Source organism: Dryas octopetala, chromosome 1 (assembly GCF_963921425.1).
Source record: "Dryas octopetala chromosome 1, drDryOcto1.1, whole genome shotgun sequence".
Lineage (NCBI taxonomy): Eukaryota > Viridiplantae > Streptophyta > Magnoliopsida > Rosales > Rosaceae > Dryas > Dryas octopetala.
The window spans coordinates 3,761,797-3,789,514 of NC_141366.1; the positions used below are offsets into that span (position 1 = coordinate 3,761,797).

At 36.1% G+C, this 27,718-nt stretch overlaps 7 protein-coding genes across 13 annotated transcripts; 2 read left to right on the top strand and 5 right to left on the bottom strand.

The window, feature by feature from the left end:
• Window positions 1–2,631: 2,631 nt before the first annotated feature.
• On the top strand, window positions 2,632–3,715 carry LOC147296605 (histone H2A). Its single transcript, XM_086238457.1, has 2 exons — window positions 2,632–2,976; window positions 3,261–3,715. The coding sequence occupies exons 1-2, from the start codon at window positions 2,767–2,769 to the stop codon at window positions 3,501–3,503; spliced, it is 453 nt and encodes a 150-aa protein (XP_086094583.1). The 5' UTR covers window positions 2,632–2,766; the 3' UTR covers window positions 3,504–3,715.
• Window positions 3,716–4,862: 1,147 nt separating this feature from the next.
• On the top strand, window positions 4,863–7,484 carry LOC147296606 (glycine-rich RNA-binding protein 4, mitochondrial-like). 6 transcript variants are annotated; one of them, XR_015119889.1, is made up of 6 exons: window positions 4,863–5,058; window positions 5,664–5,732; window positions 5,832–5,938; window positions 6,033–6,114; window positions 6,725–6,802; window positions 7,269–7,484. XR_015119889.1 is itself a non-coding variant. In XM_086229214.1 (5 exons), the coding sequence occupies exons 1-4, from the start codon at window positions 4,962–4,964 to the stop codon at window positions 6,097–6,099; spliced, it is 321 nt and encodes a 106-aa protein (XP_086085340.1). In that variant the 5' UTR covers window positions 4,863–4,961; the 3' UTR covers window positions 6,100–6,114; window positions 7,269–7,484. The 6 variants fall into 6 exon arrangements, 1 of the variants encoding a protein (XP_086085340.1); XR_015119887.1 differs by having other exon boundaries at window positions 6,052–6,114; window positions 6,725–6,858; XR_015119888.1 differs by having other exon boundaries at window positions 6,052–6,114.
• Window positions 7,485–7,770: 286 nt separating this feature from the next.
• On the bottom strand, window positions 7,771–8,625 carry LOC147296607 (organelle RRM domain-containing protein 6, chloroplastic-like). Its single transcript, XM_086229464.1, has 4 exons — window positions 8,492–8,625; window positions 8,327–8,395; window positions 8,116–8,222; window positions 7,771–8,032 (listed from the first exon to the last, which is right to left on the bottom strand). Exons 1-4 carry the CDS (start codon window positions 8,526–8,528, stop codon window positions 7,961–7,963), a joined length of 285 nt encoding a protein of 94 aa, XP_086085590.1. The 5' UTR covers window positions 8,529–8,625; the 3' UTR covers window positions 7,771–7,960.
• Window positions 8,626–10,589: 1,964 nt separating this feature from the next.
• LOC147296608 (uncharacterized) lies at window positions 10,590–11,978 on the bottom strand. Its single transcript, XM_086229446.1, has one exon. The coding sequence runs from the start codon at window positions 11,976–11,978 to the stop codon at window positions 10,590–10,592; it is 1,389 nt and encodes a 462-aa protein (XP_086085572.1).
• A 1,563-nt stretch (window positions 11,979–13,541) lies between these two features.
• LOC147296609 (pre-mRNA-splicing factor ATP-dependent RNA helicase DEAH10-like) lies at window positions 13,542–19,370 on the bottom strand. Of its 2 annotated transcripts, XM_086243931.1 has the most exons (13): window positions 19,233–19,369; window positions 19,084–19,163; window positions 18,913–18,993; window positions 18,524–18,740; window positions 17,741–18,152; window positions 16,889–17,092; window positions 16,325–16,485; window positions 15,865–16,050; window positions 15,442–15,673; window positions 14,636–14,832; window positions 14,340–14,474; window positions 13,936–14,151; window positions 13,542–13,741 (listed from the first exon to the last, which is right to left on the bottom strand). In XM_086243931.1, the coding sequence occupies exons 1-12, from the start codon at window positions 19,319–19,321 to the stop codon at window positions 13,950–13,952; spliced, it is 2,196 nt and encodes a 731-aa protein (XP_086100057.1). In that variant the 5' UTR covers window positions 19,322–19,369; the 3' UTR covers window positions 13,542–13,741; window positions 13,936–13,949. The 2 variants fall into 2 exon arrangements, 1 of the variants encoding a protein (XP_086100057.1); XR_015122312.1 differs by lacking the exon at window positions 13,542–13,741 and having other exon boundaries at window positions 14,011–14,151; window positions 14,265–14,474; window positions 19,233–19,370.
• Window positions 19,371–20,709: 1,339 nt separating this feature from the next.
• On the bottom strand, window positions 20,710–21,424 carry LOC147296610 (putative histone H2B.1). Its single transcript, XM_086235735.1, has one exon. The coding sequence runs from the start codon at window positions 21,359–21,361 to the stop codon at window positions 20,912–20,914; it is 450 nt and encodes a 149-aa protein (XP_086091861.1). The 5' UTR covers window positions 21,362–21,424; the 3' UTR covers window positions 20,710–20,911.
• Window positions 21,425–23,278: 1,854 nt separating this feature from the next.
• Window positions 23,279–23,948, bottom strand: LOC147296611 (putative histone H2B.1). The gene has a single exon (XM_086235723.1). The coding sequence runs from the start codon at window positions 23,869–23,871 to the stop codon at window positions 23,422–23,424; it is 450 nt and encodes a 149-aa protein (XP_086091849.1). The 5' UTR covers window positions 23,872–23,948; the 3' UTR covers window positions 23,279–23,421.
• Window positions 23,949–27,718: the final 3,770 nt, after the last annotated feature.

Sequence of the window (27,718 nt, forward strand, 5' to 3'; positions counted from 1 at the left end):
ACTTCGGCCGACGCGACTACCTTAGAGGTGGAAGAGTTGTTGGTGACTGTATTATTAATGGAGACAAAACTGCAAGCACCTATGATCTAGTTGAACGAATGTATTTTCTCTATGTAAGGGTTATTAAAGCTCGTGAGCTTCCTGCCATGGATGTTACGGTGAGTCTTGATTTGTTTATTGAAGTGAGAATTAGAAACTATAGAGGATTACAAAGTATATATTTTGAGAGATGGGTAGAGAGAGAAAGAAATAGATGAATAGAAGAGAGATGGGTGAGGTGGGCAGCGGCGGGGGGTAAGGCTGCCGCCGGAGGTGGGGAGAAGGTGCAGATCACATGTTTTTTATTTTTTTCATTTTTTTTTTCAGTTGTAAATTTTTTTTATTTGTATCCATGTTCTCTATGTTTTCTAAATTCACTGAAAACATCATTTAGTCGTTTTCTGAATTTACACTATAAACTATAAATTTTATTTTATGTTTTTCAAAAACTGTTTTCTCAATATGGCAACAAAACGCATTTTTGTTATTTTTTGAATTTTAAAATGAAAAACCGTTTTGTAAAACGTTACCAAACGCACCCTAATATTTCTAAAGTTCAATAAAACAAGTTATACTAAAACTCAAATCTAAATCTCTCATTTAAAAGCTTTCATCCAAATAGTTGAGTTATATGCTTAGGAATTAATAACCTAAACAAAATTTTAAATGTGTTTAATTTACAAAATTCTTCATAGTTGTTAAACTAAATGGGGCATGCAAAGTATGTAAATAACTAAATATACATACATATAAATAGAGTTCATTTAAAGCGAAGCCGCACTGTGAGATATTTGTTGTTTTACTGACCACCAAAGTCGTTGGAATGACCCTGCATTTTACTAGGTTTGTTCAAGTTTTTGATAATAATTATAATATGATTTATTATTTTAGAGTGTAAAATTATCATTGGCCTTTGGAGTTTACAATTTAACTCTCAAGTTTTGAGTGTAAAGCCGAAATTGAGGGCATCTTGCCATTTTTCATTTATTACATTGTTCAAATGACATGTCATGCCAATGCAAAATCTGCTTCTTAAGCTGATTATATAGTCAATATTTTTCATAGGCCTTTAGGGCTTGTTTGGCATTACTTTTAGAATTGGCAAAAATGATTTTAGATTAGTAAAAGCGTTTTTGGTTGGTTTGATATAAATAAATAAAAATACTTTTGAGTTATAAAAACGTTTTTAAGTAGTTTTTTGAACTTTTGCATGAAGCACTTGAAATTTTTATAAAAATTTATATATGTTTATAACAAAAGTAATATTAATTATAAGCGCTTCTACGAATTAGTGTCAAACGAGGCCTTATTCAAAAGCTAAAGAGAAAGTGCTAGAGTTTGCATACCACAAATCACAATCTCATGTAACAACTGAAGCTTTATTCATGACACAAATCAATGGTATTCTTAAGATCGGTCCCTAACTAGTTATATTTTTCAATTAATTAGGACAATTTCATCTAGTTACAAATTACTTACAATTTCAACTAAAATGTTTATTACTTAACAAAAAAAAATGAACATAAATTTTCATCACGCTCGTTCATCCCATAATTGATTCCATTAAAAAATTATTTAAAATTTTATACTTTAATATCCTTGAGGGTTCAAATTTAAAATGTCTTAATTCTGCTCAATCGAGCATGTGCAATAGTTGATGTCAATATTAATTCAATTCAAACTTTATTGATTCCGTATCAATAATTGAATTGACATAAAACAATTTTGTTGTAATATTCAAGTCAATTACATAAGTCAATACCTATATATTTTTTAATTACTTTTTGTAAACTCTCTTATAAATTAAAATCTATAAATATAGTTATTTTAAAAATTATACCATTGAAAATGTCTTACTAAAATATTTCAAATGAGCACAATATATAATATTTTTATATAATTTTAAATTAATATCCAAAAAAATATTAAATTTCGACAAAAAAAAAATTGTCTGAGTGAAAATATGAGAAGAGTTTCGACTAATTAGAAGTTGCCAACTATACACTCTCTCTCTTCACATGCATCTTATTTTTCAAGTGGATCTAGCTTTTTCTTGACATTTGTGAAGTCAATTTCAATTTACATATAAATTTTTTGACTCAATTCTTGACTTTCGACATGTATGTCAATTTAATTTTTGACATTAACACTGGATTGCAAATCCTTTTATTAAAAAATGTCAATAAACTGAAATTGAAACCATTGCACATGCTCTAACACAAGTTGGCCATGAATCACTGTTGATAACCCATAACTTTTAAAATTTGAAATTACCAAAGCTCAGCAGAAACTGCAGCGGGAAATTGAAAACAAGAAAATTAAAAATTGGCGGTGGTCCATTATAAATTTGCCAATATGTGCCACTTTTCACAAAAAAAAAAACAAAAGGGAAAACAAAATTTGAAAACTACAAAATGCAAACTTGCTTCCCATTGGCCAATTTTGAAGTACGCGGATCGCGGCTCAAGCCTCCACTAACCTCCACTAACCGTCGATGAAACCCCTATCGAACGGCCAGTGTCTACTGGCCAGGTCCTCCAGCCTTCCCCACCCCCTGAGCGAAAATGGTTCGCAATACATCGCACTCTATAAAGCCCATCCGAAATTCATTTCAGAAACCCACTGTCCTGAAATTTTCAACTCTCTCTTCCATTCCTGCTTGTCAGTTCGATTCGGGTTTTGAGCTAAAAGGGTCTCTCGAAGTCTTAGTTGAGTTTAGGGTTGAAGATGGAGACTGGTGGGAAGGTGAAGAAAGGTGCGGGAGGAAGAAAGGGTGGCGGTCCAAAGAAGAAGCCGGTGACCCGGTCCATCAAGGCCGGTCTGCAATTCCCGGTCGGTCGTATTGGAAGGTACTTGAAGAAGGGGAGGTACGCTCAGCGAGTCGGGTCTGGAGCTCCGGTCTACTTGGCCGCCGTCCTTGAGTACCTCGCAGCTGAAGTAATAATCTCTCTCTCTCTCTCTCTCTCTCTCTCTCTCTATTCGTTGATGTTCCTTACTTCTGTGATTTGTGGGTTTGATCTTGTTTTAGCTTGGAGTTTCTGGGTTGTGTTGAATTTGGGGGTTTATGATGTATATTCGCTAGTTTGTTAAATTCTCGCTAAATTTTGACCTAAATTTCTATTTGGTTACTGAGAAAGTGTAGGAAAGAGAAGAAGGAAATGAATTGATGTTAGCTTGTACTTAAAGCTAATCCAAAATGGGTTGTGGGTTTTTATATTCAGGTGCTGGAATTGGCTGGAAATGCAGCTCGGGACAACAAGAAGAATAGGATTATCCCAAGGCATCTTTTACTTGCTGTGAGGAACGATGAAGAGCTTGGAAAGCTACTTGCTGGTGTTACCATTGCTCATGGTGGTGTGCTCCCAAATATCAACCCAATTCTCTTGCCCAAGAAGTCGGAGAAGGCGGCTACCAAAGAGCCTAAATCTCCCTCCAAGGCCACCAAGTCCCCCAAGAAGGCTTAGATTTGTTCCACATGATGTTTAGATTTAGTTTGCCTTCTCTCCATTTGTATGTAATCTGTATTCAGCTCTTTGTTTTTGTTGTTTTTAGGGAAAAAGGAAGAACATAAAGTTCAATGAATTTGGAAACATTTGTAATCCTTAATCTATGTGATCTTCAAGTTAGGAACTTTGTTTTTCTTGGAATTAATTAATGAAACCCCTTGTTTCTGCTATTGCCTTGGGGTGAGAATTGTGCTTGGGCCCTTGGTGTTTTGTGTTGATGGCTTGCTTTATGAATGTGTTGAAAGGAACGTCTGTTTTTTCTTTTTGGGTAAAGTTGTTTATGCCTTATTCCATTTGCCTTTTATAACACCTTTCTTTTTTATGCTATGTGGGGTACAAATTACAATACTGGTGTTATTGGGCATAAATTCTAAGCAATTAATTAGCATTTGTTGTACGGTGTAGTGTGAGGATTTTCATTGCTTTGTTGGTGATGAGAAAGCTTGGATGTCGTTGTACAACGTCATGTAATGAACTAGTTTATTTTTGGTTGAGTGAGGATTTATTTGCTTCATTAAGTCGTTAGAGTTGTGAGTGGTTGATCGCTTGCAACTTTTGTGCTTTGTTATCTATTGTTTGCGTGATTGATTTGGGTTTGCCGCATAACTTTCATGGTAAAGTCCCCTAATTCCTCCATAGTGAAAGTAAAGACTGTAAAAAAACTCTTGCTTGGAGTACCCATTTGTCTTCTGTTGACCATGAGTCATGGAGCTGAATCAGCCGCATGCATACTAGGTTTGTAAGTTAATGCACAATTTTATTCCTCTAATTTGCAACGATTATACTGCCTTTTGCTGCTACTGCTAGGTAAACTACTTGAAAATGAAACATATGATAGGATGCAAACACCATCCACTTTGTTTTTGTGCGTGCGATTTTCAGTCATTAATTGATATAAGGTTATTGTGAGACTTGCATAAATTAACATTAATTAAAAGTCGTTATTTTCTTTATTTTTATTTGTTTGATTACCACCTGACATTTTATTTCACAATAATTTCAAATCCTTTTTTAGGAATATCATAACAGTTTTTAGGTTAACAATAATACTCAATTATTTTTTTATTCAAATTTGTTACAAATGAAAAGAGAGCAAGAGAAATATGGAATATGGATCCAACAATGGAACGATATGTAGACATCAGGCGTCCTAAATTCGAACTCTCACGTGATGGTTTGTATCAGATAAACTTTAAGGGCCTTTAAATAATTTTACTTTAGTCAGGCCCAGTTGGAATGGGCCACCCAAATTTGCAACCCATTCGCTAAAGCATGTATCTCAGAACATCTTGGCAGCTGAGAATAAGACCCGTTTTTCCGGCCCATCTCACCACAACCGGAGCAGCGCAGTCAACTCATGACGGCGCCGTTTCGCGTCCATCTTCTTCCTAGTAGACCGGCGCACGATAAGGGCAAATGAGAGGCTCAAATGGCGGAGTATGTATTTGGCGTACGTCCGCCTTGGCCAGGAAGTTGTGGGCACGCCACTCTTGCTCCAAATTGTTCGTTGGAGGTCTTCCAAACTTTTACCTTTTAATCTGTTTTTTGAGAATTTCATTTTTCATTTTTCCTCAGTTTTCCCGGCAACCAAACGCTGGCCATTGCTTGATTTTATATTAAGTTAAATTTCATTGTCAAATATTTATTACAAGCTGAAAAAATAACAATTTATCAATCAGCATATGCGTTTTCATTAGAATTGTTGATAGAAGATTATAGAAATGAAATTTGGATTTGTTTTCATTTATATCAATATCAGTTACACTTCCAAGAGTTAGTATATAGAACACACTATGGAACCAAGTTGGTTCTCTGGGAAAGTTGAAGCTCTTTATTGGGAAATATACTGTGCTTTAAGCTAATGAGTTTTTAATCCAACTGTTAAATGGGCAAAGGCTTAGAATATGTTACTGAATGGTATGTTTCCTAGTAACCCTTTTGTTATTTTCATCCAACTGCTTAAAAGTTGGAATGTTTGCAATTAAAGCACTCGACATTAAGTTCTTGAGAACTCCTACGTAAAATACAAAATATATAGATAGGTCCCTGAACTTTTGTTTCACAGTTTCTTGCTCCTTTTATAATTATTCTATAGCTTAAGTTGTCTGTAATGTGTAGGGCTTTCCTATGATACGAATGAACCTGTTCTTAAGGATGCTTTTGGAAAGCATGGTGAAATAATTGAAGGTAATGTTCAAATCATAGGGGCTGTTATTAACTTTTTTTGGCGCTTATTCCCTATAAATGGCCATATATTTTCTTAAAGTATGTTATTGTATTGAACAGTTAAAGTTATATGTCACCATGTGAGTGGGAAATCAAAAGGGTATGGATTTGTGAAGTTTACTTCTGAAATTGAAGCCAGCACTGCTCTAAAAGAAATGGACGGTCAGGTAATTTCATTTATCATCATTTATTTCTTTGTATGTGTTGAAATCAGCCTTGCTTAGTAACTTCTATAGAATGAAAAATAATATCATTGGTTAGTTTTTGTGATTCTTTTCAGGTGCTGGATGGCAGAAATATTCGCTTGGAATTTGCACACATGGGGTAGCAACATGGATGTCAGGTAAAATTTAGTCAGTAGTGTAAGCTTTCCTGTTATTATTCTTTTGTTCTCTTTGAGATAAAGAGAAAAATCACATTAGGATTGAGTTCTATGTGCTTGGTCGTTCAACTTTGTCTTGGCCAACATTTCTTTCCATGGAGTTCACTAATGAAGTTCTAAATCATCTAATTTGTTAGATGAAATTCCTTTTACATATGAGTGATTGTGTATTCCTTGATTATTAATCAGATGCTGCTTTTCATCTACTAGTTATAAACATCATCCAACTTTTCATGTACAAAACATTGGCCCCTTTTTAACATAGCCAAAACCAGGGCAACTTGACATTCTGGAAAGGGTTTTGGATCAGAAAAATGATCTTCCACCAAATCTTGTTTCTTGTGGATGGTAGTATCAAGCAGGCTGTAGGTTGCATTTGGCTGAGTTTATATGCTTATCTCTAAAGATTGCTTTTAAAAAAAAAACTCCAAAGATTGCTTTATTTTGACCATTTAGTTGAAGCTGTTAGTATGAAGACTTGTGGTGGGATTTAGTTCATAAGTGTTCTGTGTTCTTCTTGAGATTGATATATACATAAGTTTCTTAATTTGGTGTTAATACATGTTGTAAGGACGCTTTGACGGTGGCTGGGAGCTTAGCATAACCTTCTTTCATTTGCTCCCATGACATATTCATATTGAATATGTAGGTAAGAAGATTGTCTCACTACCTCAAAGTTGCATCTCCAAGGTTCCATTTGTTTTGGTAGGTAGAGGGTATGGTTGCTATTATAAGTTTGTGATGTCAGTGTGTTGCTGTTGAATCTTCTGTATAATATAAGATATGAACGATGAACATAGTTTTGTGAAAATTGTATTTCAAATATAACCTAGAGTGGTAGCCTTTTCTTTCAGAGCATTGTAAACTTATAGCAGCAAATTCCAGTGCCCAAGTTTACAAGTTTGTTGGACTATTTCTTTAACAAAAATATAGTTCACCCCAAAACTGGACTACTACAAATTGTTAACGTAGTGAAGGGCTGAGTCCCCACAAAGTTGCTTTTGGAAACTTTGAATTTTCTAGAATAATATATGTTATTCGGAAAAACTAGCATTATTCATCTGCCACATGTCAAATGTTAGAGTGGTAATATGATGTTTTGCTTTCTTGAGCAGGTACGATGGATTGTAGAAGGTGGTAGCAACCAGCAGGTCTTGAGTTGATTTGTTTCTTCATCTAATAATTTTGTAAAATTTGTGTTATATTATCTATTTGGATTGATCATTTTGTCTTAAATTGAATTGATATGTTCAAAACTCCAACACATATCTGTCTCAATGCACAAGGGATATCTTTTTCCCCTCAAATTTCTACTCCCCTTGTGGGTTTTATTCAAACTATCTGATTGGGAAATTCATTTAATGAAAAGTTGAGTTGTGCACTTCTGATCTTAAGACTAGATTTAGGATGCAAACATGCTTCTGATGTTAAGACTAGTTGTGGATATATATATGAACATGCTTTTATCTTTTTAGCATGCTTCGATCTTTAGGTATGGTCACAAGATTTAGGAGGATTCAAACAGATGATGACCATATAAGGTTGAAAGAACCTGTGACAGAGAAAAAAAGGGTTGAAAGCACCATTTCTCCTTGACTTGAAAAGAAAAAAACAAAGTTGCAAAAGTCATCAAAATTCGTTCATACATGGCAAGTGAATATGCATGGTAATCTGATTTGAGATCAATCGTACACCTTTTCAGTTTACTTCGAACTGAAAAATGCGAAACTACATTGCAAAACAAGTCATAACATTAGTCATTTAACACTGAAAGTTGGAACACATAATGACTAAAGGAGTTTTATCTTCAAGACTTGGTATCCTCTCCATGTCTTACGGTCTGGGAAACTTCAACAAAAATCAGCCTCCCATCAATTATCTGGACAAGTATTAACAAAGACTTAAAATTAACACGACTGAAAGTGATTTAGAATAAACAAAATACGAAAAAGTAGAAATTACCCTGCCATTCATGGCCTTCAAAGCTTTTTGTGCCTCAACCTCTGACTCGTATGTGACAAAACCGAAACCTTTGGGTCTGTGAGTATTACGGTCTATAACTAACCTAGCTGAGCAACAAGTTGGAAAAATCACAAAGCTAAAACCAATCATTTATTTCCATAAAATTAAAGAAAAAGGAATTGGAGAAGATTAATATGCAATTTAAACATACCTTCTGTAACATTTCCAAAAGGAGAGAACAACCTCTTGAGGTGTTCATTAGTAGTGTATGATGATAATCCTAAACAACAAAGCCAAGAATCAAATCAAGGGTTTTGAACAAAACCCCAAACATCAATTTGAGAGAGAGAGAGAGAGAGAGAGAGAGAGAGAGTACTGCTGACAAATAGCTGCGAGGTTAATCTTTTAGCCATCTCTGTGTCAACCCAAATCCCAGATATTTGTTGGGGATTCCTTTGGCTTGGTCTAAAGGCTGCAGGGCTATTGAATTCTGAAAATATGGGGAAGAGAAGGGAGTTGCAGAAAAACTAGCTTGCTATGGTCTTGAGCATGAGTTGGGTTGCTTAATGCGAGTCTTGCTGGACTCCCCTCTGGCCCAGATTCAGAAGGAGCAATTCGATGACACCAGTGGTGTTGCAGGCCCAGATTAGTGTGGAGTTAGCTTTCCATGGGCCTCTTGACCCCTCTCCGCCCAAAATTAGGAATAAGTGTGTGCATTGTAGGCCTAATATCAACATTAGCCATTAAAGAAATAGGACCAGAAAAGCAGGGACGGATCCAGCATTTAAGTTTTCTGTCCTCAGTTTCCTCCCTTTGGGTGAAGAACCAGTTGTCGTAGCTACCTATAATGACTTAGTCTTGTGTTGCGCAACCGAGTACTATCAACGTGATTACTACATCTGCAATCCATACACGAAACAATGGGTTGCTCTTCCTCCCACCCCGCAATGCCACGAGTTAATCCTACAGATCGAGGGAGACAAATCCTTGCAATTCATGGCGAGAGTGAGTTGTATCATCTCCACAAGGATTAACCTTTCATTTTGATAGAGCACGGAGGGTTGGCGTCGCTTACCATGGAAAGTTGTATTGGATAGATTCTGGTGGCTTTATTTTTAGGCGTTATTGATAAGCCGGAAGAACGCACTGGAAGAAGTATCTTGGTATTGTCATGTGGAACATTCGTACAAAAACCTCAATCAGGATATATCAAAGGAAGAGGCCAGATTCTCATGTCTACTATTCGCATTCGCATTCGTTATATGGCTTCTCATTTGTGCTCCCTTGGTTTCCCACACCGGTTCCTAGGTTACTGGCTTAATTATGTACTGCAATTGTTTGTTTGTTTTTTGTTTTGCTGAGATTTACATACTAAGATAAATTAATAATTTTTTAAAATCTTTCATTCTGTCTTTGAATCCACATTATAAGTCATATATAATTGAGATTATGAGATCCCACTCAAAAGTTGCAAGATTCAAATATCCCATTTTCTAAGATTTGTAAGAAAAGCAACTACTGCAGTTGGGTTTGGAAAAGCAAGTACTGCGGTTATATATGTGAGGACCAATACATTCAACGATTGCTGAGTTAACCTGGTCTTTCTTAAACTACAGAGCTACTTCAATTTCTCTTTCTTCTTTTTATTTATTTAGAATGAACAAATAAAAATGGACTTGTATTTGTGAGAGGGGGTTGGAGGAGTTTCTCCAACAAGAGACCGGGGCAAGAACTTCATCATATGAATTAATGTGAAAGATTTCATCTCATTTGAGTTTGACAGCAATTGGGACAGAATCGACTAATAGGAAAAAAAAAAAAAAACCAGATTAAGAAAAAATTAACATTGATGTAAGGCAGGATCGAGTCATTGATTCACAAGTGGGTATTTCTTTGGTTGTGATTGCTCTCTCTTCTTTTATTCTATGCGAGAGAGAAAATCTTCCATGTCAGAGGAGTTTTAAATCAGTTTTATACAGAGATGGGGTGAAGACGGTAAGTATGAGAAAGTGATCAAGGGTAGTTTGCCTCTGCACACAAATTAATCTATCTTAAGGAAACATGGAGGTCATGCATCGCAACAAATAAATTTTTAAAAAAATAAAAATAAATGTAGAATGAGTAATTTATGATCTTAATTCTAATGTTTGACATAATTTAGTTTTGAAGAATCCATCATCATTATAACATATACTAAGTTGCACCCTCATCTAACAAGATTTGAAGATTCTTACACATTTTCAAAACCCATATATGCTGAAAAAAATGCAATCATAACAGTGTTGGCAAACAAAAAATTGCCATTGTTGTGAAAGTCTTCCACAACAAACATACAGCTCTTCCCCCGAAATCCGTTGTTCCCCTAGTGCACAGGGATCAGTATTGTTGAAAATTGAAATCTATAATTTATATAAAATCAAGCTGAATACACACGACTGGAAAGAAACCTCAGCAGAAAAGAAGACAAATTGCAATTAAGCTAATACTCTAGGAACTGCTGTGGGACAAAATGGGAGCACAAATGGGAAGGTATATATCGTGTGCAAATCGTAGACATCACTATCTGGACTCTTTCTTTGATATATAATTGATGAGGTATGTGTACAAATGTTCCACACCACAATGTCTCCATCCACACTTAAATAAATAACACCCTCAGATTCAGGGTCCAAACCTACCACCCTCGACCATTTGTCTTTCGCTACCCGTTGAGCAAAAAATAGATTTTCCGAAGCCAATTGGTCCACGCGAACACTGTGTATCAAGCACCACTTCAACTTCAATTCGCCTCCATCAATCTGCTGCTCCTCCTCCTTCTCCTCTTCCCTCAACTCCCAAACACACAGAGTATGACATGGCCAATTGCCCAAAATTTGCTGGCACGTCCGCAGACACCCTTGAAACACATGTAGGAGCCCAACAATACCACAGCCATCTACAGGGTTATTGACAAAGCAACAAAAATATTTATGATCAATAATATGATCACCAATACGAGTACTAATACCGGTGGTGTTCACATTGTTGATCGACGGGTCCAACCTTAAAAGACGGCCACGATTATCTGGCCAATACAACATTCCATTGCAAGCGACGCCAACCTCCCGAGCCCTATTAAGATTAAATTTTAACCCTTGCGGAGATGATACAACTAACTCTCGCCATTCACCAGTTTCTGAAGAGAAGATCTCCATCTCAAAATGCAAGGATTTGTTTCCCAGTGTAGGAATTCGCACAACCTTGCACCTCATGTACTTATGGTAGGGCTCGTCGCAGATGAATCCCACCGTTACGAACTGGTGGCATTGCCGGGGGGGAGGAAGAGCAACCCATTGCTTCGTGTACGGATTGCAGATGTAGTAATCCCGTTGATAAATCCGGGTTGTGCAGCACAAGAGTAAGTCATTATAGGTCGCTAAAACAACTGGTTCTTCATCCAAAGGAAGGAAACTCAGCAAAGAAAACCTGCGTACTAGTGTTTTGAAAGGGCCCGGATGAGGCTCAGAGAACATGGTAAAAATTCCCCATTTGGGTTTGGGTTTGGGTTTGGGTTCGTTTTTGCGTCGTATTATGCTTCTGTGGTCGGCATGGAACAAGAGAGTAGGCGTTTGGAGATGAAGAAAGCGAGGAAGAAAACAACGATTGGAGATGAGAGTGAACCAGTATTTGGACACGCACTTGCATTGAACAACGACTTCGCGAGGAAGTCGACAAAGGATTTCAACCACTAGAACGTCAGGAAGATCATCAATATAAATCCCCGGTGATCTTCTTGATGATGATGATGATCTCATAACTTTTTTGTCATGAACAGAGGCCAGTGCTCCAAGGGCAGCACCACTCTCACCACCTCTCACGGTCATGGGGGCAAAAACTTGGAGAACTAACTGATATCCATCTATATATATATATATATATATATTAATATATATAGCTAGGGTTCTTATCTGTGGTTATATATTAAAAAAAAAAAAAAAAGAATTAAAGGAAATTTCTAAAATTTTATTAAGTGATGGATGAGCATGGTTAGTAAATTAATCTTGGGTTCTACGGTTCTACCATCCTTGAATAAGTGAATGACTTCTACTAACAATTTTATTTTTCTTTTCTCTTTTTGTCACCCTAAGTCCTAACAATTTCTTATCCTACAAAAAAAAGGCTTTTTTACTCAAATATCACTTGAATTACAGAGAGTGTGCTCAAATACCATCCAAATTTTTTTTTTTGTTAATTTACCACTTGAACTTTCACATATTGGCAAATCTATCACTTACCGTCACTTTAATTAAATTTTTTGTTTATTTTAAGGGTAGTTCTGTCAATTCATATGATAAAAGCACTTGAAATATTGAAAAAAAAAAAAATTAAGTAAACCGACTAAAAAAAAGCCTTTAAGGGTATTTTATTTTTCTATTTTTAAGTTTTTTTATAATTATATTTTAAAAATAGTTTTTAAAATAATATTATTTTTTTATTGTATTCATGGACAAAATGGGAAGTTTGAAAATTTTTTTGATGATTTAATAGAAAAATGGATGTCAGGTGATAAATTAGCACATATTGATAACTTTAGGTGGTAAATTGGCAAGAAAAAAATTTGGATGATATAAGAACACACCTCCTATAATTCAAGTGGTATTCGGATAAAAAAGCCCAAAAAAAAAAAAGGCTCCTAACAATTTCTTTTGTTTAAAATTTTGTGGTTGGACAAACAAGACCACAAAAGTTTTCTGTGCCTTTCAGTTTTAAATCTCATCACCTTCTAAAAAAAACATGCTGCAATCCATGCCTCCTAAAGAAAGAGATGACATTATGATATCAACATTGACTTTAATGATCTATCAGAATTCAGAAAGGCTAAAGCCAGCATGGCTTCAATTCTATCATAACATCACTTCAACGGATTCTTCTTTTTTTTTTTTTTTTTTTTTATGTCAAGCTTCAACGTATTTAAACACCAACTCAATTCCCATTCAGTCCCACCACCTCACCCTCCACCTTCAAACCAAGTGCACAACATATGTTTGCCAAAATGGAAATTAATTCAAACACAAACTCCTCCAATTACCCAATACCCATAGTGCTTCTCTCCCACCCTTCAACTCCCTAACTACGTGACAATAGTTTCTTTAATCATCACTGGCTACTTTTGAGTTTGACAGCACTTGGGACAGAATCGACTAATAGGGAAAGAAAAAAACAGATAAAGAAAAAATTAACATTTATGTAAGGCAGGACCGAGTCATTGATTCTCAAGTGGGCATTTCTTTGGGGTTTTGATTGCTCTCTCTTCTTTTATTCCATGTGAAGGAGAAAATCTTCCATGTCAGAGGAGTTTTAAATCAGTCTATACAGAGATGGGGAGATGGGGAGAAGACATTAAGTATGAGAAAAGTGATTGAGGGTAGTTTGAAAGTTGAAATAATAAAAATCAGAGAAAGAACAAAATTTACTGAGGGGAGTGTGAGAGTTCATATTGGGCGCCTCTGTCGACATTAAATAATTAAAACATTAAAGTCACCAATTAGATAATCACTCTCCTTGTTGCATGTCAGGAATCAGACATAAATACAGTAGAGCTTTCAACTAAGTTATCTACAGATCCGAGGTGGTATCTTTCCCATACCTGCATGTAATATTGTAAATGTACAAGCTTAATGTTAAAATATATCCATATTAACAAGCCAAGACCCCGTATAGAAGAGAGCAAATTTAGAACTAGATGATAAGCTATCCAGTGCATATGTGAAATAAACAAAACCTACAAACTCCAGATAATGCATCCAACAATATAATTCATAAATGATAAAGTAAACATACCTCTTCGCACTACATTAATCCCGCAAGGAATAAGTTTGAGGAGCAAGCTCAGTTAACCAGAAATAATCGATTCTAGTTGTGTTGCGGATGTATTTTTTTTCAGTTTCAACAAGTTCATCGAAAACTATGCACTCCGGTTTTTCCCGGAACAACAGAGAAGATGAAGATGGGTGGATGTGAACGACCAGTTCATTCACCTGACCGTTTGCTAAAGTCCTGTCATTTTGTTAGGTAATTGTGAGAGGCTTATATGACAAAAAGAGAGAAGAATTAAATAATAAAACATAAAAAGGACAAACATATGAGAAATGTGGATCCTCATGACCTACAATTGAGATCTGCTAAGACCTGGAACTTAAAGAACTCCAATAGAATTTCAAAACTTGGCAAGGTAAGTTCAAGACCTGTATGTTCCATCTGGCTGCTTTAAAGCTACATTGAGAAAGAAAGAAGCAGCAAGACATCTTCGAAACTGAAGCATGTCGTCCCCGCAAGAGGCAACACGAAGACCCATTTGTTCAACATTTCCTCGAAGTTGGCTGCAAAAAAAAAAAAAAAACACCTGTCAAGTTTAGAATAGCTAATTTGTAGGTTCTACACCATGAATAAACATACATATCTTCCTAAAGGGCAGCAACAAATCTAGTGTGAGACCAGCATTAATATTTGTATACCTCTACAAGGAATATTAATAGCAAACCTGTGAATGTCACGAGCATGCCTCAGGGAGCGACTATCAATGAAATTTTCCTTGCACCATTTCCTGAGAATTTTTTCATGGTTCTCTGTACTAAGACTTGATCTCTTCTCAAAAACCTCATTAGACGCTCGATATACATTAACTAAAGTGAGGTGGTCTCCCTCTGGACTTTCAAAGCATTTCCTTGCCATTCTTGCCTGCCAACAGGATATATATAACACTTTTAACTTTAAATAAAAGCAGTATTGTGTGTGTGTGTGTGTGTGTGTGTGAGAGAGAGAGAGAGAGAGAGAGAGAGAGAGAGAGAGAGAGAGGAAGGGGGTGGAGAAACAAAAATGTAAGTACACTAGTATGGTAAAGCAACAACATTAAGAAGCAACAGTTCGCCATATTGAGAAATCATAAAAACAAGTGAAAACAGGGAATACCAATTCAAGAATGGAATGTTAAACCACCAATGCCTTGCACTAAACACCAACTTCATTTTCTTGAATAATGTGACAACCCTTGCCTAGATTGGTGTTTTTAATAGCAGTTGACTCTCATCAAACCCATCCACATGATTTCCATTCTTGACTTTTTTCTGCTTCTACTTATCAAAAAAATAGTCTATCTCACTTGAACCATCTTAAATATATACAAGATTGTTTGCAGAAAGCCAACACCTAATGGATTTATTGCTTACAGAGCCTCATTGCGAATAAATATTTTGACAAATAACTCACTAAGTTACTTCCATTTTAATTTCGATCTACATAATCTATCAGAAATTAACAGGAGACATATAGGTATTCATGCACAAATACCTCTTCTGATTTCTCACTGGGAGAGAAAAATATAGATTTTACTGAGAGCATTGCAACAGTTATCAACATCTCTTCCAGGCAATTGAATTCACTTGACAGGATTAGAGCTTTTGAATAAATAGGGTCTAAGGGAAGGCGAGCCATGTGAAGTCCAACTGGATTTGACAGTTTAAACTCATCTGTTAATGCACCTAGCAGGATCAATTGTTCCAGTGCGTTTATAAAAGACTGCCTGTTCAAAGGTGAAATAGTAACATTTATGATAATTCCTTTAATAGATAACAAAACAAATATTTATTATAACTAAATTGCTTGAAAAAATTCATTAAAGTAGCAATTGCTTTCCACCATCACAAGTTCCAAAAGGCATCAGGGCATCACCAAAGGGAAACAAAAGGAGACAAAACCTATTTAAGATTTTACCTTGAAGGTTTTTCTATGAAGTCAAACCCAGTCACATCATCAACACCCAGAGCCTTAAGTTGCAAAATGATATTAGAGAGGTTACACCGCTTGATCTCCGGCTTTGTCGAATCCTCAAGTTTCTCAAATTCATTCTCTGGGTAGAGGCGGAAGCACTTCCCCGGTCCTTCTCTCCCTGCACGCCCACTGCATAACAGAAATATCATTAGAAAAAATTATTTGTTCTTAAGCATGAGTTCAAATACCCATGCTAAAATGGATTATGAGCATAATTTAACGATATGATATTACACTGTTTAAAAGTGTTCACAAAATAAGCTTCCCAAGAAATCCAAAAAATTTTTAGAATATGATTACAAGAAATAATTGATAATTTTTTTTTTTATTCCTCTTAACTGATATTTGGATTAATAAGAATTCTTCTTGGTAGGTCCCCCCAAAAAAGACCAGCTGTGCCTACCTCCTCTGAAGAGCCTGTGCTTTTGAAATTGGAACAACAATCAAAGATTCCAACCCTTTGTTCGGATCATAGAAGCGGGCTTTTACAAACCCAGGATCTATAACATACTTGATTCCAGGTATTGTCACTGACGTCTCAGCAATATTTGTTGCCAATATTACCTAACAGAATTAGAGAGTACCCAAACGAATATCGTCAAGTTCATGAAATTAACAACTTTAGATATACACATATGTGAGAGACACAAACAAAAGTGTAGAGAACTAGAAGAATCTCAAAATTTATAATTGTCACAGAAAAAATTCCGTGAATTAACCAACCAGCAGCTGCAGTAAAAAGAATTCATTATGACCAGGGTTTCCAAAATCATAACAACATGAACATGTTTCCCAGTATACAGACCATGGGTTTGACCACAATTTTATTTGTTTTTTCGGTTTTTAAAAATTGTGTAGGGATATTTGTAATAAAAAAAAAAATATTTAAAGGGGTCAAGTGACCATATTGGGGCTATTATGCCAACCATCACAATACATCTGAGTGCTACCTATCAGTAAAAGTTACCTTACGAAACCCAGGAGGGGCTGGTACAAAAACTCGCATTTGCTGTTCCGATGGAAGAGATGAGAATATAGGAACAGCTAATAGTTTTTTACTGTTTTCTGGTAGCTGCTTAAGTCTTTCTTTGACAAGTCTTTCTACAGATTCAATTTCTTCTTGACCCGTCAAAAATACGAGTATATCACCAGGGTCCTCCTCCAGATGAATCTAATGGCACATAGATACATATATAAGAACAAGAACGCTATTTAGGGATCACCATTAAGTTCTAATGACTACTTAAAGTGCTTCAATAATTCCAAAGTCAATTTAAGTCAAGATAAGGAGAAAGGCTATTCCCAACAATGAGAACTGATTAATAGGGGATAAAATTGATTAGCTTGACTAAGTTATAAGCATTGCATACAAGAAAATTTCAAAAAAAAAAAAACAGAGGAGAGTAAGAAAGAGAAACTGGGGAAGTTATCAAGTTTTTTATAAAAGAGAAAAAGAAAAAGAAATAACATATAGATTCATAAGGTATACAAAACAGATGCTGTGCACACACAAGCTAATGACGAAATTTTTTTAAAACCATACTTTCTGACTGTTTTTGGCTTTCCTAAATTCAACTCTATTTGTATATTCCTGCTAGGCTGCTATTAAAGGATCATTCTTTTGTATAGTCTACTGTTTTAGCCCTATACTTGTGTTATGAAGAGCCTCTAGGAGAAGAATAAAATATTCTAAAATTCCAAAAATTTCAAATGAATTGGCAAAAGAAACTGAAACTTTAATCAATCATAAACTTAAATCGACTTACAACTTGCAAGAAAAAGTTTGCTTAAACACCGACAGACAAAGAGCACTAAATACCTGAAATAAAGTAATTAATGAAGCATCTAAATAATCTGATTCAGGGTGATGACTATAAAATATATCCACTGGAAACTGTCGCCCTTGGATGTGAACAGCTCTTGCACCACCAAAGTATTCGGAGAAAATTTGTGCATCCAAGCTGGCAGACATGATAATTAACTTCAATGGGTTTCTTCCTTGGCATTGCTTGAGAACACCGAAGCACTGAGCACCGCTTACTGTCTCCAACTGCATATCATTACTTTTTCTCTTGTTCATAGTATTTTGGTGGTTATTGACTGATTTTGACCTTGCATTTTGTACATTTTTCAGCAAGCCTAGCAACACATCAGTGTGGACAGTCCTCTCATGAGCTTCATCAACAATGATAACTGAATACCTAGAGAGATATGGATCCAATAGTGCTTCCCTGAAAGTGCACCAAACATTATATCAGTGAAGGAACATTTGTGAATTATGATGAAGCATGATAGGTACACATATTAAGCCTCCTAAGCCATGCAACAGATTTAAAAATTGAACCTCCTTGTCCATGTCCATAGATTCCTATCTGCTTCCCATATTTATCTCATTTCTTCTTGTCCCATATTAACCACTGAACCACTTATATTTGTTTTCAGCAGATGTTATCTGAAAAGGCCCATAAGTACATTTTTCAATTTTTTTTAAACAACTGTCCTTGCATATGCCACCATTGATTTTAAAGTATTTAATGAAACTTCTAGAGGAGAATATTGGAGAGTAAACATATAGTCTAACAGAGTTGTATATAGATTTTACCTCAGTAGCAATCCATCTGTCATGTACTTAATCCTGGTTGAACTAGAGGTCACATCCTCAAATCTGATGGAGTAACCAACCTTTTCACCCAAATTAACACCACATTCCTCAGCAACGCGTTTTGCGACACTCACAGTACCCACACGCCTAGGTTGAGTTACCCCAATGAGTTTCCCATTTCCGCAAAATCCAGCATTGTACAAAAATTGGGGTAATTCTAAAAAACATATCACAGGAAAGCACTATTAAGTTGAAAGCTCAGCACTAAAACATCCTTTGCATAAAATCAAAATAATATGGAAAGCAGGAACATAGATACCTACACATAAATAGATACATATACATATATAATAGAATCTAACATGTTGCAAAGATATAATAAAACATACGCGTTGTTTTTCCACTTCCAGTTTCACCAACAATAATCAAAGTATCATGTTTCTGAACCTCCTCGACGAGCCGTTTCTCAGCTAATAATCAAATAACACCAATATTACACCGCTAAGAAAAACATAAAACAGAAACATAATGATTATTTAGTAAATAGTATCAGCTACTACCAGAGGCGATTGGGAGAGACTTCCTGTGCTGCGCAAGCTTTTGCCTCCTTTCTGTTTTTTTGGTCAATAGCTTTTGCCTCCTAAAATTAAAATCACACAATTTAACAAACAATCTTTTTCCGGAGTATCTGAGCAACCAAACTGCTTACTTGGCAAAGGAGGCATCAGATTTGCGATTGTCATCGGAGAAGTTACGCTTGAGGCTTTTCGTAGAGTAGTTGAGCCGTCCTTGAGCCATTGACGCTAGAGAGACTGCCCAAGTTTCTGGCTGTGAGAGTGAGAGAGCCAATAAATAAATGAAGAGGGCTGCTATTTACACGCCCTTTATTTACTCACTACACACCTCTTTTAACCATTTTGTAAAATTACAAAAATCACCCAAAACAAAATTACCATAAAGGGCATAAAATAAAATAACAATAGATAGGAGAAAAAAAAATGTTGGGTCTGCCGAGAGAGGGGGAGAGAGACGTCTATTGAAATTCTAAAGAGATCCCGTGTATGGGAATCCCAGTCGTGTTTGAAGAGGACTGATGACTGAGATGAGGAAGGGAATGCTGCATAATTTATGCCCTTACAACGAACGATATATGGACTATACAACCTACGGATGGGCCGGGCCCAAGTTTATACGCTTTCATCTCAACATGGTGGGCCTTAAAGTTAGTTCAGGCCCAAATTTTTTCAAATCAGAATCCCAATACAGGTACAGGTAGTGATTCAGCAAGATTTGAAGAAGTGTGCTTACCAAATAACATGCACAAAACCCAACTACGAATTTATGATTTTTATTTTCAATTGCGAATTTGACTGGGTGCCATCATCCCAAGAAAAATTCAAAGTGAAATAACATGACCAAAATATTTTTCTTGGCATGTAAACAGTAGAACTGATATAACAATGTATTAGATGGGGTATTCATGTTCCATGCCAATGTGTGTTTGCCATGTGCCGCACAAGCAGAATTTTTTTGAGTTGAATCATGTTCGATAAGGAAGAATCTCCCCATTTGAAGCTTAGAAAGATGGTAAGTAATCAGAGAGGAACCAACTCCAGAAAAACGTTGGTGAGTGAGAAAAGAGTTCAAATTGACTTCTTGTTGTGTTGGTGATTACAAGAAGTCATTTTATGATTCTGGGCAGTGTGCTTTTATTTTAAAGGAAAATAGCTAGTATGGTTGAGAACTAAAAGATTGGATTATTAAACCTTTTTATTTTGGTAAACATAATGTGCCACTATTAAGCACATGTATTGGACAAAAAAAACTAAGAAAAACAAGTCGAGCTAAAAGAAGTACATATGACGACGGTTGCTCTAGTGTTTGTATGCGACAGCTAAATTTGCTCTAGAATTCATCTTCAACATAGAGAATCGATCTAAAGGCCATTGTCCTTGTTATAATCATAAGCATTTAGTTACTTCTGAGATATAAACAAAGTAGACACCAAAAAAACGATTGATTCGGCTTACCAATGACAATGAAACCATGGCCGGAAATTATGATATCTGTATAACATAAAACCCGTTTAGTTTCACTGGGATATTTCTTCGAACACTACATGGGGCAACCAGGCTTCCAACTAGAAATTACAAAACTAAATTCAAAACCAATAAAATTGCAGAATATCTAGGCAAAAAAGTCATATTATATAAACCATCGTATTTCATTCCCTACCAACATACAGATCGAGCAGATCAGCATCCACATAAAAACTAATTCAAACAAAAATTATAAACAAAAAAAGGGAAAAATAAGCATATACTAGTTAGAAACCTAACCCTAAACACACAAGAATGAAAGATCATCCGATCTACACACCAACACCCTTCAAGAGCTGGTAAACTTGGTGACGGCCTTGGTCCCCTCAGAAACAGCATGCTTGGCGAGCTCACCAGGAAGCACAAGCCTCACAGCAGTCTGGATCTCCCGGGAGGTAATAGTAGGCTTCTTGTTGTACCTGGCGAGCCTCGAAGACTCCTGAGCGAGCTTCTCGAAGATATCGTTGATGAAACTGTTCATGATGCCCATGGCCTTGCTCGAGATCCCGATGTCGGGGTGGACCTGCTTCAGCACCTTGAAGATGTAGATCTTGTAGGTCTCCACGCTCTTCTTCGTCCTCTTCTTCTTCTTGTCTCCGGCGGCGGCGGCTCCGCCTTCCTTCGGCAGCTTCTTTCCGGCCTTTGGCTTCTTCTCCGCCGGAGCCTTCTCGGCGACGGTTGACTTCTTCTCCTCTGCAGGCTTCTTCTCGGCGGGCTTCTTCTCAGCTTTGGGCGCCATTGCAAAAGTGAGAGAGAGGGTTTGGGAATTTCGGATTTGCGAATTGGATTTGGGAATTGGGATATTTTTGTGAGGGCTGAGTACTGACGACGATGACTTTTATACATGGGGAGCGGTCGCTTACTATTGGCTAATGGGAGTTCTCGCGGATCACTGATTTGGGTTGATTTCGGCTGTCAGATTGGGTTTGGAAAAGTATGTGTCTCCACGGTTGCGATGAGTTAAGCTGACGGATAGGTGAGTTTGGGTGGAACTGGACGGTAGATAGCTTTTGTATGAAGTAAGTAATGGATGGTTGAGATGATGGCAACAACTATTCCGTGTGGATCGATGACATCATCTGGGGATGGTCCAAATTTAAATATTTCGCAAAACTCGTAGCTTTGTAAAATAAGATACAGGAATAATTGGATTCATGTTCAATCAGTAATTTCCAATACTAATTATAAGTTTATAACTTTCTTTTTTATCCAAAAAAAAAAAGGTTAATTACAAAAATATACATCAATCATACATCACTTTTCACTTTGATACCTAACGTTTAAAAAGTTGTATTAGAATATCTTAATTACGAAATCTCTTCAACTAAATACTTCTGTTACTTTAACCAACAGAAAGTCACTTAACTGCTGACGTAGCGCACGAAAACCCTACAACTAAATATTAACTTGTTTTTTAAATGCTAACGTATAATTCTCGCTCCAATAACAGCACTATGGATATATAAAAATAGAATAATTTGTGTTAAAGAACAATTTTTGACTAACATCGACTTTATATATAGGAATTAAGAATCTTGTAGTGATGGTTATTTTTTTTTCCTGTGATGCAAGCTTTTTCTTTAAATAGGGATAGGATTGCGTCAGGTGAAAAACTATCGTCACAAAAGGCTAGCTTTTGGCTGCTTCCAAAATAAGCTTCTTCACATGTAAGCATGAGATCTGATACCTGTTGGGGATTCGTTTGTCTTTTAGCAATCCATCTCCGTTCCAAATCCCTGATTACAGGCTGCAAGGTTATTAAAATTACGAGGAAAGAAGAGAGTTGCGCACAAACTAGCTAGGGTTGGGCAGACTCCCGTCCAGCCCAGATTTGAAGGAGCTGTTCGATAAGTTGCCAGGCCCATATCACTGTGGAGTTAGTTTTCGTTTAGTCCATGGCCCCCCTCTTCACCCATCAGGGTTATGAAAGACTCAAAAGTTTATAATTGTATTAAAGAAATGTTTGATACACTCATACACATAAGAATAAAGTAATTTTGTTGGTCGAAAGACTCAAAATAGTTTTAAACATGAGGCTTATATACTCTTAGTTACAGAAACTGTATGAATTGATACTACAAAATTAATTTGTGAGCATTCAGCATTGTAATCAGTAATCACCGATGCCTTTTTTTAATAAAAATAATTATGTTGAGTATTCTCTTGCTGGCTTTACCTTGAGCCTAAGTTCTCCCCCCTGAGGATGCTTAAGGTGTTCCTAGTTTTAGGAACAAGTCTATTCATTTGTAAGTTTTGTTTGTGGCCCGCCCACTTAACCGAAAAAACTATGTAAACGTATGGCGTTACCAGACTCTAATTCATCTACAATATGTCAAATTCAAATTAAGATGAGAGTAATTCATCTCTAATGCGTTAAATTTAAATTAACGTGAACCCATCTCCAGATAAAGCACAAAGCTACAGTGTAATTCATAGGCAATACACAGATCCAAAAAACCAAACGAATCAGCAATTAGTCAAGTTAAATAGGTTCTATTTACTCTAAGGACATTGTTTTAAACACCATACGTGAATCATAAATTTGTTGAACTAAGAATTAGAATCATATCAATTTCAGAGGGTAATTGCTTCTCACACCATACGAACAAGATTTGCTGAATCAACAAAATCAAGCACAAAACGAAATTCTAGCAGATTGAAATTTTGCAAACCATCGTATTTCATTTCATTTAAAGAAAAATAGCCAAAATACATATCTACTGAGATTTGATTGAAACCCTAACTCTAAACACATTAAGAACAAAAGAGAGCAGACCCAGTACAGAAACCCAAACATCTTCACGAGCTTGTAAATTTAGTCACGGCCTTGGTACCCTCAGAAACGGCGTGCTTGGCGAGCTCACCAGGAAGCACAAGCCTCACAGCGGTCTGGATCTCCCGAGAAGTAATAGTAGGCTTCTTGTTGTACCTTGCGAGCCTGGAGGACTCCTGAGCGAGCTTCTCGAAGATGTCATTGATGAAGCTGTTCATGATGCCCATGGCCTTGCTCGAGATCCCGATGTCGGGGTGGACCTGCTTCAAAACCTTGAAGATGTAGATCTTGTACGTCTCTACGCTCTTCTTCGTCCTCTTCTTCTTCTTGTCTCCGGCGGCGGCGGCTCCGCCTTCCTTCGGCAGCTTCTTACCGGCCTTGGGCTTCTTCTCCGCTGGCGCCTTCTCGGCGACGGTCGACTTCTTCTCCTCTGCCGGCTTCTTCTCGGCGGGCTTCTTCTCTGCTTTTGGTGCCATTGGGTTTGGGAGAGAAACTGAGGGTTTTGGAATTTGGGATTTTTCGAAAGTAAAGGCTACGCGATTCGATTCGATTCGATTAGATAACTTGTGAGGATTGAAGTCGTTGCGATGTCTTCATTATATAGATGGGAGCGGTACGTTGCCATTGGCTAATAGGGGTTTCACGCGGATCGGTGACTTGTTTTAGCCTTGACTGTAGGATGGGTTTTGTGAATGGACGGTTGAGATGACTGAGCCGCTTAAAGGAAATTAGTCACGGATTGGTGACTTGGCGTGTGAATGGACCGTGGATTGTTTTTGCGTTAAGTTGCTAAATACAACTGAATGGTTGAGATGATGCCATGTATTCGATGCATTGCCATTTATATTTGAAAGTTAAAAATTAGGGGACCGCCGTTTACATAGTTTTGGCTACAATTATATCATCAAATTAATCCCAGTTATTTCTTAAGACTATAATTTTAGAAAAATGCTACGGTGTACCATTTTTTTTTCTAAATTTCTTTTAATCTATGTGACATGTTTACCTTCGGAATTGAAGAAGAGACAAAATTTATGTGACACAAATATGCATGCTACATAATTGCATTAAACAAATAAAAACATCCTTCATCATCATGCTCGTGTTCAAAAGAGCAACATCCTACCATGTTCATGTCTTCTTCTAACTTCATCGTCGTCATCATCAAATTTGTGCACAATCACAAACTTTTAAAACAATGCAACCTTCAAGAAATCTAATGTATAAATTGACATATAGCTTAATATGAATAAAAAATTGACATAAACTTTATTCAAATATATGTATAATATTATATATCAAAATAATTCATGAATATATATATAGAATAATAATTAAATTTTCAGAAGTCATATGAACTTATCCTCCTCCCTACTAAAAAATGAACCATGTTGATGGATTCTCATTTTGTTTCCAAACTTATTATCACGGGTGGGGTCATTAGGATTCTAATACCATGATGTCAAGAATGAGAGGTATTAACCTCTAAGGCTATCCACAGTAGTGAGAGTGAGAGTAAGAGTAATACATGGCTTGAAAAGTGATTTTATGGCCTGAAAAGTGATTTTGTGATCTGAGAGTGATAGTAATATGTGTTGAAGCTGCAATGGTGCTGAGAGTAATACAGTTCTAACTAATTAAATTAAGCCTAATTTAGATTAAGTGATGGTTAATTTATAATTTATAATTTAAATATTTATAAAAATTATATCATTGGTTTTATTTTAAAGAGATCTTTAATATAAGATCAATATTGAATATATTTGGATTTATAATTTTATGGCCCAAATTATAAATTATATATTTCAAGTTGTTTGATATTTTTTAATGTTTGAAATGTAAAAAAATGGTAAACACAACACAATTTATTGTATTTTATAAAACGAACGACGACAAACATATAAAGGAAATCACACTAAAATAACTAACACATTGGATCCGAGAAGGGAACCCACCACTTGCACCAACACATTGAGATCAGAATCATGGTTCATCAATGTTGGTCTCATTATCGTATGTTAGGTTAATCTTCGTTGTTTATCTTCAAAGTTTGTTTTTTGTCTTTGTGTTTGCCGTTTAAGTGTGTTTGTATTTGTCGATTGCAGTTTGTGAAATGAAATAAAGATATTGATTTCTCTTAGCTGACTTGACATGACACAACCATCACATACTTGCAAAATAATTCACTCAACCAATGACAAGACCATACACTTACTTAACACTTCATCCTATGCACAACATTGTTGCTTCACATATGAGATTCGAGTATCTGTGAATCCATCAGGGAATCCAATGGGCAAGTTATCATGCTTTTTTCCCCTATAAATACCAAAGTTTAACTAGTAGGTCAACACATCCACATAACTATCGTTTAGAAATGGCTTCCTCCTCTAAGCAAGGTGTCGGTGAGAGCTCTAAGCAAGGCGCCGGTGAGAGCTCCAAGCAAGGCGCCGGTGAGAGCTCCAAGCAAGGCGCCAGTGAGAGCTCCAAACAACAGTGCGATCAAAGCTTGTATAAGTGCCTCCCTAACTGTGCTGCTCCATTGTGCGATTATTGTTTAATGATGGAGCGTGCAAAAGAACCAGACTGGAGGTTCTGCAAGTGTTCGGATGATATTTTGGTCCCTTTATGTGAATTTTGCATGAGATTGGAGCTCAAGGATTTGGCCAATCACCCAAATCTTCGCCACCAATGGTTGAACCACCTGCCAGAACCCAACCCACCCGTGTCATGCACCTGCGGGAAAAACCCTCTCGTTCAACCATGCGACGAGTGTGAAACCGAACAGAAGATCTCAGATTGGTATAATTACGTGAGTGTCAATTCTTCGTCATCGGACTCCGAATAAGAACTTCGCTTCACACTACAACAAAAATGTCGATAGATATCAGTCGTGGACTGATATCTATTTGGGTAGCCGTCTGATATAGCGCGTCGTGATATCTAATGTTCACATTTTAGATATCAGTTTTAAACTGATATGTAAACATTGTTTATATATCATTTTTCTTTTTCAACCTGATATCCTAAATACAAAATGGATATCCAATTTGATATTATTTCTGATATCTATAAAATCCAAGTACCAACAGGATTGGTCAATAAATATCGTATTGGATACTAATACTGACATATAACTCGATATCAATATCAGGTTTGAGGTAGAATATGATATAAAACTATGGTATCAATATCAGGTATATGGTATAATCTAATATGTAATCTCGATATCAATATCAGGTATTGAACAGACCCTGATATCTAAACATTGTTTATATATCAGGTCTGAGAGAGAATCTTATATCAAAACGGTATAACATTTCAGTTTTTAGACCAAAACTGATATTGTTTATTATTTCAAGTTTAAAAAAGAGATTTGGAATGTAAGATATATATCAGTTTTTTTTTCACCTAAAAGGAATATCAATGAATTGAACATACAATTGTGCCAGTAATTTAAAATGGCCTAAAATTTGCACAAGTATAAAATCTTCTATTCCCATATATTTCATATTCCAAGCACCAATAACATTCCAAGCACCCAAAAAGGGATTACAATATAATATCCAACAAGTAGTTCTATAGTTAAGGAAATACATAAGGAATTAATAAGTTATGACTGATGGTACTAATTTGAAGATCCGAAGCAGACAAGTTCATCTAGCCAGTGGAGTAGAATCATTCACATCTTAAAGGTGCATGATTGCAATATGCCGAAATACTGCTGACTCTAGCTGTCCAAAGCATGATTTGCTTATGATGGACCAACAAGGTACCATAGGCAAAAAAATTTAAAAGGAAAAGTGGACACAACAAACCTCCAAGACATCAGTGCTCTTAGTTCTCTTTTGATGGAACTGCCCTTTCCTAATCACCACATGTTCAAGCTTCAACTTACTAAAAGCTCTTTTAAACTGACGTACATGAGCCATTAAATGTTGACTCTAAAAGGTCAGGATGATTGCAGTTCTTCCGAAGCTGGACAAACAAATTGTTAAGCTTTCCTCTCATACTTGCACTTGTTAAGCTTTCCTCTCATACCCTGCACTGCAAGTTTAAGAATTGTTAAATAACATAGATAACTGCATAATATACAGAAGAAAAATGAGCATGGGCAGTAATATAGCCTACAAATAAATGTAACACTATGAAGCCAAATTTACCATCTCAAATTGCATAGTATATTCAACAAAATTTCTTTTTAATCTGTTCTCTTAGTAAAAATAAGTAAAGTTCATTTTTAGCTTATTTAATAGGTTATGAAGCTTCATACAAGCAAGTTATAAACTTTCTTAAACTATAGGTTATAAACATTCTTAATAT

Bases quoted from the DNA above. Each gene is read 5' to 3' on its own strand.
- LOC147296605 (XM_086238457.1), top strand. From the start codon at position 2,767: ATGGAGACTGGTGGGAAGGTGAAGAAAGGTGCGGGAGGAAGAAAGGGT. The intron at 2,977-3,260 runs GTAATAATCTCT...TTTTATATTCAG, and splicing joins TTGAGTACCTCGCAGCTGAA to GTGCTGGAATTGGCTGGAAA.
- LOC147296606 (XM_086229214.1), top strand. From the start codon at position 4,962: ATGAGAGGCTCAAATGGCGGAGTATGTATTTGGCGTACGTCCGCCTTG. The intron at 5,059-5,663 runs GTCTTCCAAACT...TGTAATGTGTAG, and splicing joins CTCCAAATTGTTCGTTGGAG to GGCTTTCCTATGATACGAAT. The intron at 5,939-6,051 runs GTAATTTCATTT...GATTCTTTTCAG, and splicing joins TAAAAGAAATGGACGGTCAG to GTGCTGGATGGCAGAAATAT.
- LOC147296607 (XM_086229464.1), bottom strand. From the start codon at position 8,528: ATGGCTAAAAGATTAACCTCGCAGCTATTTGTCAGCA. The intron at 8,396-8,491 runs GTACTCTCTCTC...TTTGTTGTTTAG, and splicing joins CTCGCAGCTATTTGTCAGCA to GATTATCATCATACACTACT. The intron at 8,033-8,115 runs GTAATTTCTACT...ATACTTGTCCAG, and splicing joins TGAAGGCCATGAATGGCAGG to ATAATTGATGGGAGGCTGAT.
- LOC147296608 (XM_086229446.1), bottom strand. From the start codon at position 11,978: ATGACCGTGAGAGGTGGTGAGAGTGGTGCTGCCCTTGGAGCACTGGCC.
- LOC147296609 (XM_086243931.1), bottom strand. From the start codon at position 19,321: ATGGCTCAAGGACGGCTCAACTACTCTACGAAAAGCCTCAAGCGTAAC. The intron at 18,153-18,523 runs GTAAAATCTATA...GTGCACTTTCAG, and splicing joins ACAGATGGATTGCTACTGAG to GGAAGCACTATTGGATCCAT. The intron at 15,674-15,864 runs GTAAAATCTTAA...ACCTTTGAACAG, and splicing joins TTCATAGAAAAACCTTCAAG to GCAGTCTTTTATAAACGCAC.
- LOC147296610 (XM_086235735.1), bottom strand. From the start codon at position 21,361: ATGGCGCCCAAAGCTGAGAAGAAGCCCGCCGAGAAGAAGCCTGCAGAG.
- LOC147296611 (XM_086235723.1), bottom strand. From the start codon at position 23,871: ATGGCACCAAAAGCAGAGAAGAAGCCCGCCGAGAAGAAGCCGGCAGAG.